The sequence below is a fragment of the Ceratotherium simum genome, chromosome 25 (assembly GCF_057802395.1).
Source record: "Ceratotherium simum simum isolate JZ-2026a chromosome 25, ASM5780239v1, whole genome shotgun sequence".
Classification (NCBI taxonomy): Eukaryota; Metazoa; Chordata; class Mammalia; order Perissodactyla; family Rhinocerotidae; genus Ceratotherium; species Ceratotherium simum.
In genome coordinates this window covers 40,704,950-40,718,344 of record NC_141924.1, presented here as the reverse complement: position 1 = coordinate 40,718,344, position 13,395 = coordinate 40,704,950, and the positions used below count along the sequence as shown (strand labels likewise).

At 38.0% G+C, this 13,395-nt stretch overlaps 1 protein-coding gene across 3 annotated transcripts in view; it reads left to right on the top strand.

Annotated features, from left to right (window-relative positions):
- SYT1 (synaptotagmin 1) overlaps window positions 1–13,395 on the top strand; it is a 523,518-nt gene that overhangs the window by 422,881 nt on the left and 87,242 nt on the right. For 2 of the 3 annotated variants that reach the window (XM_087449148.1, XM_087449145.1), the window contains one exon: window positions 11,144–11,261. In XM_087449148.1, coding sequence (XP_087305274.1) covers window positions 11,144–11,261 — 118 coding nt within the window. Of the gene's footprint in view, window positions 1–11,143; window positions 11,262–11,365; window positions 11,803–13,395 lie in introns of those variants that run through there. The other variant, XM_087449149.1, reaches the window with a different exon arrangement.

Below are 13,395 nucleotides of genomic sequence, written 5' to 3'. Positions count from 1 at the left end.
GTGTCCTCATACAATTGGTCATTACCTGGGTTCCCACTTAGGCCATCTAATAACTAAAGTAGCATCCCAAGCTATGGGGCATACCCACCATCCTTCCCATTTTTGCTCATCTCCACTCACTTAGATAAATCTTCCATAACCCAAGAAACTGTCAACTAAAATTTAATACCATGATGGATTGCCATGTCACCCACTAGGGGGCAAAACAGTATTTTATATTATTTTAAAGGACTCCTAGAGGTCGAAAGCTTTAAGGAAATGGTGGCATTTCAGGGACCACAGCATGAAGAATCTTTTGACAAGGACATTTCTGGGACCCACTTTCCATTCCACATCCTGTTCACATCCCCCTACCCGCTACTGAAAATTCACAGATGAAATTAACCACAACAAATTCCTCTCCTTTCTCTATAGTGGTCTTCCTAATATGTGTTTCTGTAATGGCACTTACCATTTTATGTTGAACTTTTGTTTTTATGCTTGTTCTCCCCAGCACAGAATAAGTTTCTTAAGGGAAAGAACAAGTTTTAATTATCCTTTCTTCCCAGTACCTTGCACCATGACTGACATATTCAAAATACAAAATAAGGGTTTAGTAAACTGAATTAGTGCAGTATAAGACTGAGCATTGCTCATTTTCTACAAACCACACAAACTGAAATGGATCGCTACTCATACTTTCGCAAACGCTGTTTAGAATTCATTCACTTATCTGTACTACTTATATCAGGCTAGGTTACAGCAACAAATAGACCCAAACATGTAATGGCTCAGCATAAGAGATATTTCTTGCTCACTTAATAGTACAAGGTGGTTCCTGATCGGCAGGTAGGACTCTGCTTTATTGAACCATTCAGGGATCCTGGCTGATTGAACCTCTGCTATCTTCAGCATGTGGCTTCCAAGGTCACCCTGAGGTCATTGTCACTGTCATAGGAGAAAAGATCATAGGTAGGCATTTTGGGAAATTGAGTCTAGAAGTGGTTCATGTCACTTCTGTTCACATTCCATTGGCTAGAGTCAATCACAAGGCTACATCTAACTGGAAGGAGGACTGAGAAATGTAGTCTGTGTGCCCAGGAAGAAGAAAATGGATTTTGACAAATAGCTAGTAGTCTCTGCTAGAGTTGAGCATTCAATAAATACACATTTATTCTTTGCCTCAATAAATATGTACTAATCATCTCCTATTTGCCAGGTACTACGCATATAGATAAAAGGGTACTACATAAAGATGATCGAATTAGTGGAAGTGAGATATAATGCAATAATCACACAAATCAATACATGGTTGCTGTACATGATTACAATTACTGTTCATGATTATAATACATGATTACTATAATCAGTATTTCAAAAGAAGAGTACGGGGAGCTATTAAAGAATACATAAGAAGAGCTTTATAGCGTGAGTCAGGTCAGGCTTCTTTAAGTAAATGAATTTTGAGGCAAGGTCTGAAAGATGAGTAAAAGTTGAGTAAAAGGGAGAATCACAAGAGGACAGAACATGTCAAGCAAAAGGAACACTTCCTGTGATGGCTCTGAGAGTAGCTGACATATTTAATGATGTGAAGAAGACTGATGTGGCTGGAGCACAGAGAGGAAAAGTGGCATGAGATGATTCTGAGGAGTAAGCAGGAATCAGACCTTGAAGAATATTATACCTGATGGGAAAGATGTGGGTCTTAATCCCAAGAGAGACAGGAGACCTGCTTGAGGATTTTAAGTAAATTTGTTCTTTAAAAGGTGACTCTGCCCACTGTATTCCAGGAGTCAATTTAAAGAGACCAACCAAGAGACTACTGGCATAATCCAGATGACACATTATTGGATTAGGGTGGTGTATATTCTAATATGGGAATATTAGAGATATATTGGATAGAGATGGAAACAAATGAACCCACTTGAGAGATTTCTAATAGGTAAAATCAGAACTCTAAAGAAATCAGTGGTCAATGATAATGCCCAGTTTTCTGGCTTGAGAAACTAGTTGGAGACTGGTACCAATTACTAAAATAGAGTGAAGCAGGTTTCAGAGAAAGATCATGAATTCAGTTTTTGGCATCTAAGTCAAAGATGTGTGTGAAATATTCTAACGTGTAAATGACAAGTAGGCAGTTGGGTATCTACGTGTGGAGCTCAGATAAAAGATCTAAGTGAAGATACAAACTTGGGAATCACTTCTAGATTGTAACTAAAGCCATGGACTTGGATAATATTAGTTTATGAAGAAAAGAAAAGGGCTAGGACTAACCCTTGAGAAAGGACACCAAGAAGGAGTGGCCAGAGAGGCAGATAAACAAATCCCGAAAGCATTGTATTACAGAATCCAGGGAAGAGAGGAAAGTCAACAATTCTGCTGAGAGTTCGGGTTAATGAGACTTGAAAAATATTCATGGCTTACTAAGATGGATGTCATTTGAAATCTTAGCACAAGCCATTTCAATAAAATGATGGAGAGAGAAATTAGCGGCATGTGCATAAATAGGGACAGCGATTGTAGCCAATTCATTCAAGAAGTTTGGTTATGAAAAGGAGCAGAGGGATGTGGCACTGTCTAGAGAAGAGGGTGATTGAAATAGGACTTTTGTTATAATAATAGCAAACACTCAAATACTACATTTTCTGTGCCAGGCACTCTTCTAACTACTTTACTTTGCCTTATATTTTGCTCTATTTTGTTCACTGATTTTTGCTTGCTTTATTGTGTCCCAGTGTCTAGAACAGTGCCTGGCACATAGGAGATACCCAATAAATGTCTGTTGAATGAACAAATAGTGAATTAATGCCCACATCTCAGTCCACTGCTCTTTCCACCACTCTGTGCTGTACTTGCTGTTAAAAGGCATTTTAATTTTCCGTTTTTATCATTCTTATTTTGATCATGTCAGAATATCCACTTTTCTATTGTTAATTATTATTTCTAATAAGACTACAAGTGTATCTCAATCAAAATAGAAACATGAGGAAATTTTGAAGATCAAAATCATGAAGTAGAAATCCATCTTTAATTAAATTACATGAATTTTATACTTACAGAAGAGTAACTTGGTTTAAGCTGTTACAGGACTTTGTACCTGCATGCCTGTGTCTAGAACATTCTTGTCCTCTTCTTCACGGGGTTCACTTCGCCTCTTCCTGCTGACCTTCACATCTCAGCTCAGGTATTGGCTCTTCCAGGACACTTACGTGTCACCAACCTCCCGTGCACACTAGCTCTGGTTCAAAGGGGAGAGCTAGAAAACTTGTCTTAAAGCTACATTTGCGTGGCAAGCACACTAGTCTTACAAAGAATGTGCGTTTGGTGTAGCTGGAGAAATTGATCATGGTTATTGGGGGTATAGATCTCTAATTAAAATCCTCCTCTCTTTACTTCTGTTACTAGACCCTAGAAAGTTTCAACTTTCTCCTCTTTGCTCCCATAGCATTTGTACCACCTATATGGTGCAGTTAACGTATTATAGTGTTATTCTCTATCTAAATCTGTCTCTCCACTACATTTGAAACTTCTTAAAGTCATCTTATTCATCGAAGTATCCATGGAACTTAGAGTAGAACCTGGAAGAGTCTATGGTAGAACTCAATAATTATTTTTTAATAAGAAATAAATACAAAGTTAATGGATTATATAGTGTTCTCACAAAATAACTATTTGAAGACATACTGTCTCATTCACCTGAGCAATTTACTGTACATTTGTACAGTAGGCCAGATTCAGGCTTTTTAGCCTGGGTACATCCACAGCAACATTTCACACTGTGACCATCTGGACCGTTAGATGTAAATACCGATTTGGCAGATAGTTCAGGGGTATGAGAGTAGCTGTGGGAAGAAAATGAGTTTGAAAGCAACTACCACCCAAAGGATATATTTAAAGCCACCCATTCTCTTATTAAAATTAAAAACCTGCCATTGTCCCTCTTATAAGTGAAGAATATCTTGGTATTTCTACACATTGAGAATATGCAAATAATCTGAACTTTCATTTTGAGAGATTATTGGACTGCCATTTTTTATTTGTCACCTTTAAATAGACTCCCAACCTCAGAGAAAAACCTGCTACTCAGAGAATCTACTGCCAATTTAACACATAGAAAAATCTTAAAATTAACATAAATAGAAAATGTCCTTTTAAAATGTCACAGCATTAAGTCAATTCAGGTACCTTTTTAAAACTCATTCAAAAGTACAGCATTTCCAACAAGCTTGTGAATTTAGCCCCATTTGCAAAGGTCACTAAGGTGAACCCCTCTTTTTACACAAAAAATGATGGATAGTGCTACAGAAGCCATCAAATATTCATTTTAAATCAAGCTTTTTATTTATCCGCCGGAGATGACCTCTGTTCTAATAGCTATAATGCTTTTCAAAAAGGAAAGGTATTGCTGTAGTTTTCTATTAAATCATTAATTTGTGTCTACTCTATTCAGTGGCTGCTTTTAAAAAAATAATGGAATTATCATGCTGCTCAGAACAAAGGTGCTTTCTGATTGTCAGCTCCATATTCTAAAAGAGCAGGTTAATTTCTCTGAATCTCACAGTTGGAACTTTCTAACACTAACTGGCAGTTTCCACCTAGTGATCAAGGCAATTGACTAAGATAAATTATACATAAAGCTGAAATTCCTAATAGTAATAAGGCCCCTTCATGAGATAATCACACCAGCAGAAGCACTCATCTGTCGGCTGCAACGCTACAGGGTCTTGAAATTGTCTTATAAAAACCACACTCCCAGAAATGTTTTCATTTCTAGTTTTATGATAGGGCTAACGTGGCAATGACTATGGCACTAGGCACCAAGAAAGAGCTCCAAATATATTCATTCGTTGACTTGTTGATGAAACTGGAGACACTGTTGATAGGGTAGTAGCGTCCATGCTGTTTACAAAGCAAAAGACCAGTAAGGTTCTCATTTCAATACAATCAACCAACAACTATAAGTCCTTATTATGTGCCTGGAGCTAGGCATTGAAAAGTAACATAAAGTATAATCCCTGCTCTCCTGGAGTTTAGAGTGAGGAGAACTCACATACATGAAAGAAATAGGAAAAAAAAAATCATCCTAGGCACCATTCTACTGGCTATAAAGCAATTACTAGCAGAAATCAATGAGGGCTAGAAGAGCAAGGAGGTACTTTATTAAAGGTATGGAACTTGGACTAGGGCTTAATGGTTAGGGGTACTTTGAGCAGGCAGAAGGGACTAAAGACATTGCAGATGTATTTCTCGATTAAGCAAAAATCTGGTGATGGGAAGGAATATAGCTCATAGAGATGTAGTGATTGGTGTGGTGAAACTCCCTCTGCCCCCGCCGCCCAATCTTGCACCATCTTCATGACCAAAGCATTTATTCCTCTGGCTGCCAAGAATGTGGATGACTGACAGCCCACAACTGAGTTCTTCCTTCTCAGCATCACCCTCAGCTGAAGAGACCCCTTGGTCCAAGATGTGGGGACCGCCCACATCCGATGACTGGTGGATTCAGGAGCATAAAATCTCATCCCTTTTAAGAATTTGGAACATCTCTGAAGAGGTAGCCCAGCTCCAGAGCTCTGCACAGGGTCGGCTGAGGCCTTTGATGTAAATGCATCCCAGCCCAACTTCTCTGCCTGAACAATCCTTCTTCCTGCACTCCCAATAGGTGTTGATCCAAAGGACATGCCCCAATAAACCTCCTGCTTGCAAATCTGAGTCTGCTTCCCTGGAGAACCCAACCTGTGGCAATAGAAGATACTGAGGAGACCGATCTGACTGTATTCGATAGTGGGGAATCTGCATTTATTGGTTGAACAGGCATATATGGATCCCTACTCTGTGCTTGCCACTATTTTAGTGTGTGGAACACAACAGCGAGCAAAACAATTCTCTTCTCTAGTGGATCTCATATTCTGGTGGGGAAAATCTAAACAAACATAACAGAACCTCAAGTGATATGTGCTAGGATGAAAAAGCAGCAGGGCGAGGGGATAGGAAGTGTGTGTGTTTAGGAGCAGATGAGACTTCTTTAGATAGGATGGCTATATCAAAACTCTGAAGAGGTGACATGAGCAGCAAGCCGAATGAACTTATGGAACAATTCATAGTAGTATCAGGAGAAGAATACTGTAGACAGAAGGAAGCCCAAAGGCCAAGGCCCTGACGCAGAAGTGTGCCTAGTGTGTCTTGAGAGGAGGAAGTAAGATCAGGAGAACAGTAGTAGGAGATGGAGGGGTCAGACTATAGAAGGCCTTTTAGTGTAAGGAATACAGATGATTCTAAGTGAAATGGGAAGACATTGAAGGGCTTTGAGTAGAATTGTCTCATGATCAGATTTCCATTTTAAAAGGATCACTCTGGCCGGCTCCGTGGCTTAGCGGTTAAGTGCGCGCGCTCTGATGCTGGCGGCCCGGGTTCGGATCCCGGGAGCGCCCCGAGGCACCACTTCTCCGTCCAACGTGAGGCCGAGTCCCACGTACAGCAACTAGAAGGATGTGAACCTATGACATACAACTATCTACTGGGGCTTTGGGGGGAAAAAACTGAATAAATAAAATCTTTAAAAGGATCACTCTGCCTTTTATGTGAAGAAGAGTCTAGAAAGGAGCAAGATTGGAAGCAGAGATGCTATTACAGAAGTCTAGGCCAGGAATGATGACTTGGACTTAAGGTTACCAATAGTCACAGTTTGCCTGGGACTAAAGGTTTCTCAGGATACAGGACTGTCAGGGCTAACACCAATAGAGTCTTTTGCAAATCAGGATGGTTGGTCACCCTACTTGGACTAGAGTGAAGGCCGATAAGTGGGGAAATATGGTCACATTCAAAATATATTCTGAAGGTTGTGTAGGTAATGAAGTGGAAGAAAATGGTTAGGATAGTTAAGGCAGACGCAAAGTATAGACCTTCCTAAAAGTCAGAAAAATCAGTTTGGACCTTTCAAAAATTAGCTGGGCATTTGTATGCAGTGTACATTGGACTCTGGAGAGACTATGACTAAAGAGATCTTTATCAGACTGTTTCAAAAAAAGATGACGGAAGTGTTTAGACCAAAGTGTTTCACCTCAGAGTGGAGGTGAAAGTGATAGAGGTGGTGGTGGAGGTCACGGTGTAAGGGGGTGGGAATGATGGTGAGAGTGGCAGCTACAGTGGAGATGGAGGTCATATTGAAGGTGGAAGTGGTGAAGGTAGAGGTCATGTCGATGATGGTGATAATGGGGAAAAAATGAAATAAAATAAAAAATCTGGTTTGAGAGACATTTACATAAAAAGAAATGTCAGGACTTGTAGGCTGAATGACTAGAGGAAAACAGAGAGAAGGTAAGTTGGCCATTGGAAACAGATTACTTAGTGACCCTGACAGAAAGGAGTCTTGGAAAGGAGAACAGTCTAGGGGAAGGTTTGGTGATGCACATCCATTTAGTTAGACATAATTAATTTAAAGTGAGAGTGGAATATCCAATAGGGTGCTTGGTTGGAATATTAGTTTGTCATTCTAGATGGCAGTCTGATAGTAAAGAAAACTCATGATTTTGAGTCAAAGGACCTTGCTGCGGTTCCACACTGAGACACCTATGTAGCCTTATGTAACCTCTGAGTCTCAAAGCCTTCGTTTATAAAATGGACATAACAGTACCTACTTCACAGGGCTGCTAATAGAGAAAACTAGACAGAATTGTCAAGGACCAGTAAGTATCTGAGAGGTAGATTTAAGTATCATCTTTCTACTTAAAATTTTCCAAGAACCACTTTATTTTCCCATCATAACTCCAAAGAAAACTTATTTAAAATTTAGAAAATCTTGGTTTCTAGGACTTTAGGGTGATAGATAAAATGTTTAATATTAAATGTTTATATATTACTACTCAACCATCTTTCTTCCAAACTGACATGTAAAACCCATGAAATGAGAGTTTGATGTAAAACTGTCCACATAAAATAATCAGATCATTCCAAGTCTTCTATGTAGCTGACAAGAGATATAGTAAAACCTTCCCATGCCAGAACAAGACTCTAGGGACAGAAGTCCTTCTCCATCTAATCACAGAAGTTCAGTGAAAGACTTTACTGAGGAAAAGAAATTGTTTCCCCACAGTTCATACTGGTATGAGACCCTAAATCTAATATTCAAGGGTAACAACATTGGCTTATGATGTAAGCCTCAGATGTAAGCCTTGTTCCGACTGTGGCAGAATAGAACACATCTTCAGCAGGTACCAGAGCAGTCCAGAGTTCTGCCACACGTGTCCTTATGAGGGTGGCTTCAGGGCCTCCCCATGATGCATATCCTGGCTCTTCTTGCTTAACATGAACTTTAGGTTTGCACATCATCTACAACATATGAAAAACACATTGCAATCATATTTGGAAATGTCCTAAATCATTAATCAAAGATCAAGCCAGCATGTAGTAGAAGAAAGTTGCCCTAATTCCAACACCTAAAGCTGATTTTTAAAGAATTAGAAAAATTGTATACTTGTACCTCAGATAGTTACAACCCAGAAAATTTGACTAACAAGATAAAGTTTCATATGAATTGAGTATTTTCCTCACCTTTTTCTAGAAAATGAGTTTTTCTCTATATGCTCAATGCCATAAAGGACACAAATTCCAGAATAAACAGTGACTAGATTTCAAATGGCTTATGGATCCAGAAGTAATAAGATTTTAAAACATTGAAAAGTTACTTAAGGTGATTAATATAAACACACATGTAATTTGGCATACCATTATAATTTTATGAGCAAATGAAATTTTATGTGTTTAAGTTCCTAAATTATTGAGTTAAATGTAGATCTATAAAGGGTGCTAAAATAAGCACTTTTCCATATTTCCCTTTCTCCCAAAATATCCATTTGGCTATTTTTTTGTCTTTCAAACACTCATTCTTCCCTCATCCCAAAAAATTACAGGTAACTTCCCAGATTTCGCATACTTGAGGCCTGGTTTTTCAAACTCTATAACTGCTCTCTTCTGAAGCTAAATATTACATAAAAATTTTTAAATTCTTTATATATCATAGGATTGAATCATAAAAAGATACTAGAAGAAAGATAAGTCGTGACATTTCTTTGTTTAAAACAATTGAGATGCCCATAAGTTAATTGTGGAATTAGATTATGGGCCATAAAGAAAGTGTCATTTAAGAGAGAACAGTCATGTCTACAATGTCTAACTAGAACGGTTAGAGTAACCTGGTTCTGCAACAGAATGAGCTACCCAGGGAGGCTATTGTGGCAAAAAGACAATCCTGCAAAAAGAACCCTCCTCCCAATAAGCATTTTGAACAGCAATTTTGTTCATTTACATTTCTCTTTTCTCATAAGGATCAGATGAATTCGTCCACACTCTGTATTAATTTCTGATATTGACTCCTATTCTGTATTGTCAAAGACTCTGAAAAGTAATTTATTCCACTAGATTCTCCTGATGTGTAAATTAATTCCTAGGGGTGAGGAGGCACTTCAGGTGAATTTAGTACATTAGAAGTAACTATTATCTACACTAATGGAAGGGAGCTATGACCTGGATAATTAAAAATGGGAGTATTATCCAAAATTTCGTTTTATTTACTTTTTGAAAATGTGTGGAAAGTGATAATTCCGGCAAGGACTCTGTCTTCAAGGAGTTTACAGTTATGTGGGAAAATTAAGACAAGTGCACAATAAGACAAGAGTTCTTAGTAACATAAGAAATGTATGGGTAAGATGCTAGGAGGTCTCAAGGAATGAAAGAATTGAGGCTACAAACACACGGGGTGATGTTTTCAACAAAATCATTACTTAAGCAGAACGAGGCACCATTTCTCTCTCTCATACATGCACTGACTATGTTACTTCTCACCTATAGATAAATCGTAGAACAGGTAGCTATCCTTCCCTTTTTTGAAGATGGATATAATGAGTACCCTAAAAAAGGAATTTTATTTCCTTCAATTGTTAAATTACATCTAGGCAGTTATTTCCACACTGGAGACTCTGGCTGATTTAGCACATACGTGAAATTATAGATGAGGCTAAATACAGTCATAATAAGAGTATAACGTGAGAGGACCTGAGGATATCGCCTTCTGTACCTCATTCCTGTTAAAAGTCTATCTGCTGATGTGTGACACAACCATTACCTTCTTTGGAATCAGAATTCACTTTTTTTGAAGGGGAGGATAGTAAGAAATAAATCCTAATTTGCCATGTACCTAATTCCCTGTGTCAGAGAGCACTCCAGAGCCTCCAGCACCTGAGGAAAACCCTCTCACCCTCTCTCTCATGCTTATAAATATGGATGCAAGAATTCTACTTGTGTTGAACAGTACCATGGTTCTTAATGAGTTATCTTCAAGAGTCAGACACTTAGGGTGGAGAGCCCATAGGAGTCCTCTCTGAAAAAAGTATAAGAAGTTCTATATACTATGATTTTAAACTCTGAATCAGTTTTTTAGAAATGCCTGAGTACAGGATTGGTGAATGTTCTTTGGGCCTAAAATATAGTACTAGTGAAATAACATGAGGGGCTCTAAGACGCTGTGTTTTGTATTATTGTGTATTTCAATTTTCCAACCTGCCATTTAGATTTTTACAAATATTAGGATAAGGAAAAAGAAAGTTAGAACTCACTTAAAATGAGTAAAACTGCAAGTACAAAAACTTAACTTAAACTCTATTGCCTTTCAACTATTAGGAATTCAGAATTTCTTATCAATAAATAGAATTTAGTGGAACAAATATTTTATATTTAGAAAAAGACTTGTATTAGACATAATTGTATTTGAAATATAAAAAGACAAAGATTTAGGTAGGTTGACTCTACTAAAAATGTGTTAGGCTCTTTTCAAAGCTATTTATGAAATTTTGCCAAGAGTGTCACAGTGCTATTCAGAGTGGAGTCTCTAAAAAAGTCATCTTGGTCTCATTTCCTGAACAATTGAATTATGGATATATTTTGACGAATTTGAAAGTATCGATGAGCTATTTTAAAACTGCAATGGGTTGTACTGATTCTTGATGCTACCTTAGTGAATGAAGGACCCCTGGGTAAACGCCAGTGAACCTAAGGGTTTTCAAATTCTAATTATCATAATCCTCCTCCTGAGGCATTTACAATGGATATGTACAAACTATATTCCCCTTTATTTGAAAAGTTACATGTACTTTCTCATTGGTTTTCACAGCAAGAGAAATTGGGTGATATCTGCTTCTCCCTTCGCTACGTGCCTACCGCTGGCAAACTGACTGTTGTCATTCTGGAGGCAAAGAACCTGAAGAAGATGGACGTGGGTGGCTTGTCTGGTAAGTCTGTGATGTTTACTGTTTTTTTAAAAAATGCTGTTCTGTCGTGGATACTAAACGCATAACATACACGCTGCGACTCCCCACTTCTTAATTGATCACAGTTCTCTTTCCTACGGAGGCTGGAAGGCATCTCAGAATTCATCCCAGTGCAGCGCCCCAGGAAGCCACTCTCAATTTACTGGAATGGGCACAGAAGATGAAATCTATTTTCCTGCTTCATAGCCAAACTATCAACTGTCAGTTCTATAGCATTGAAAGCTGAAAATTTTTGCTTCTCTTATAAAAGGCAATGCCTATGACCAATTATAATTTTGTTGAGTGTTTTTGCTTTTTTAGTCAAAATTCACCCATGATATGAAAGAGTGCTTTATCTGAGACTTATTTATTATGTATTTTATAGCCTAACATAGCTTTTAACAATACTCTTTTATTAAAGATTCAGCATTTCAAGTATATGTGAACAATAAAATCTGCTTGAGGGTGAATCCCCATGGTAATGCATTTATTTTCTACAGCCTATATTGGGGGTGGGGGAGACTTTTAGATTTAAAATTGTATACAACCCAATCTTAGTTTAAAAAAAAAAAAGGGTGAGTAAAGTATACTCTTCATCAAAAGCAAAGTCAACTCAAAGACTTGTCATTTCCACAGTTGGACATAATTTTTTTATTTTCTTCTCTGTGTGATTAAATCAATTACATTTTTAATTTTCCAGTGAATCATTACAGTGTGAGAAATTTTCTTGATATGCCACAAGGTCATCATAAATAGACTATAGTTGCCACTGTTTGTGGCTTTGGAATTAGAACCAACATCACTGGTTATTCAGTGCTTTCTCTAATAAAAATATTGCAAACTTCAAAAAGTCACCCTAATGCGGCATGGTGATTTTATATTCTAACGCATTAACAGCTAAAAAAATACTAAAGCTGAGTTTCCATTTACTGAACTACTAATTTGTCAACCATATTTTCCTCGTGTATAAGTTTATTGCTCTTTATTAAAAAAGTCGCCTGAGGAAGCTGCACTAATTCTTTCATGTCACTAAGACCCCATTTAATAACTTACTGCCTTCAGTGCCTAATAGCATAACAGAGCAAATTTAATGCAATGAGCAGTTTCCTCTAAAAATGTAAAGTGTTTATTATGCCTAAGATGCAAAATATATGCTTATATGTCCACACACATATACCTTTCCCAGCTCTGTCCACTGAAAAGGGCTAGAAAAAGACTGATCCAGTAGCAATGAGCATCCCCAGCACCACACATGGTTTAGAAAATATTTCTCACTAAAAGAACCCAGGACTTATTAGAGAAATGGTAGATTCCAGGTGACACAGGAAGTATATAAGACAAGCCTAGAACATCTCATCATACCAGAAAGCAAGGAAGCTATCAAAGACAACTGGGGTCATGTCAGAGACTTAGAGGTCACCTTGAAAGGCTTCTACTGGCAAAGATGTGATAATTTGAGCTTCAGTAATGATAATCAATACAGTGTATTTAAACCAAAAAAAAAAAAAGTAAGAGTATTTAGCGTGCTTATATGTGAAAAAAAATGCAGAGAAATTTTTAACTACAAGAACAGTTCACTCCCAGATTCCTACTTAGTATCCTGAGGGATGACTTTCGACACCTTCTACCTCTCCCTTTCCTTTGGTTCAATAGCCAGATACTATTACATGTTCCTTTTATCCTCTCTCACATACTCCATTCCAAACTCTCATGCCAACCATCTCCACATCACCTGTGTCTACTACTGCCCTAGTCTTCCTCCCAGTTCGTTGTACACCCTTCAACAGAGTTCCAGAAGCAGCTTTATCATGAAGCAAGTAAAACTTCAGGGTCCCTCATTTGTTCTGTCTTCTTCCAAGGTCCCAGAAATGAGTTCCCATGGGCATAGATAGATATTTCAACAACAATTTGTTAATCACAAATCTCTTGACACTATGGCTTCTTCTCCATCATCCATCACTTCTTGTTCAGTGGCATCAAAGAGGCTACAAACGTTTTTGAGATTTAGCTAAGGGAAGTTGGGGACAGCAGGATATATTTATGTGGCTTGCACTCATACCAAGCATGGTTTGGTTATTGCTAGCCATCCCAGTGAAGGAAGCACTTCTGGGATGGC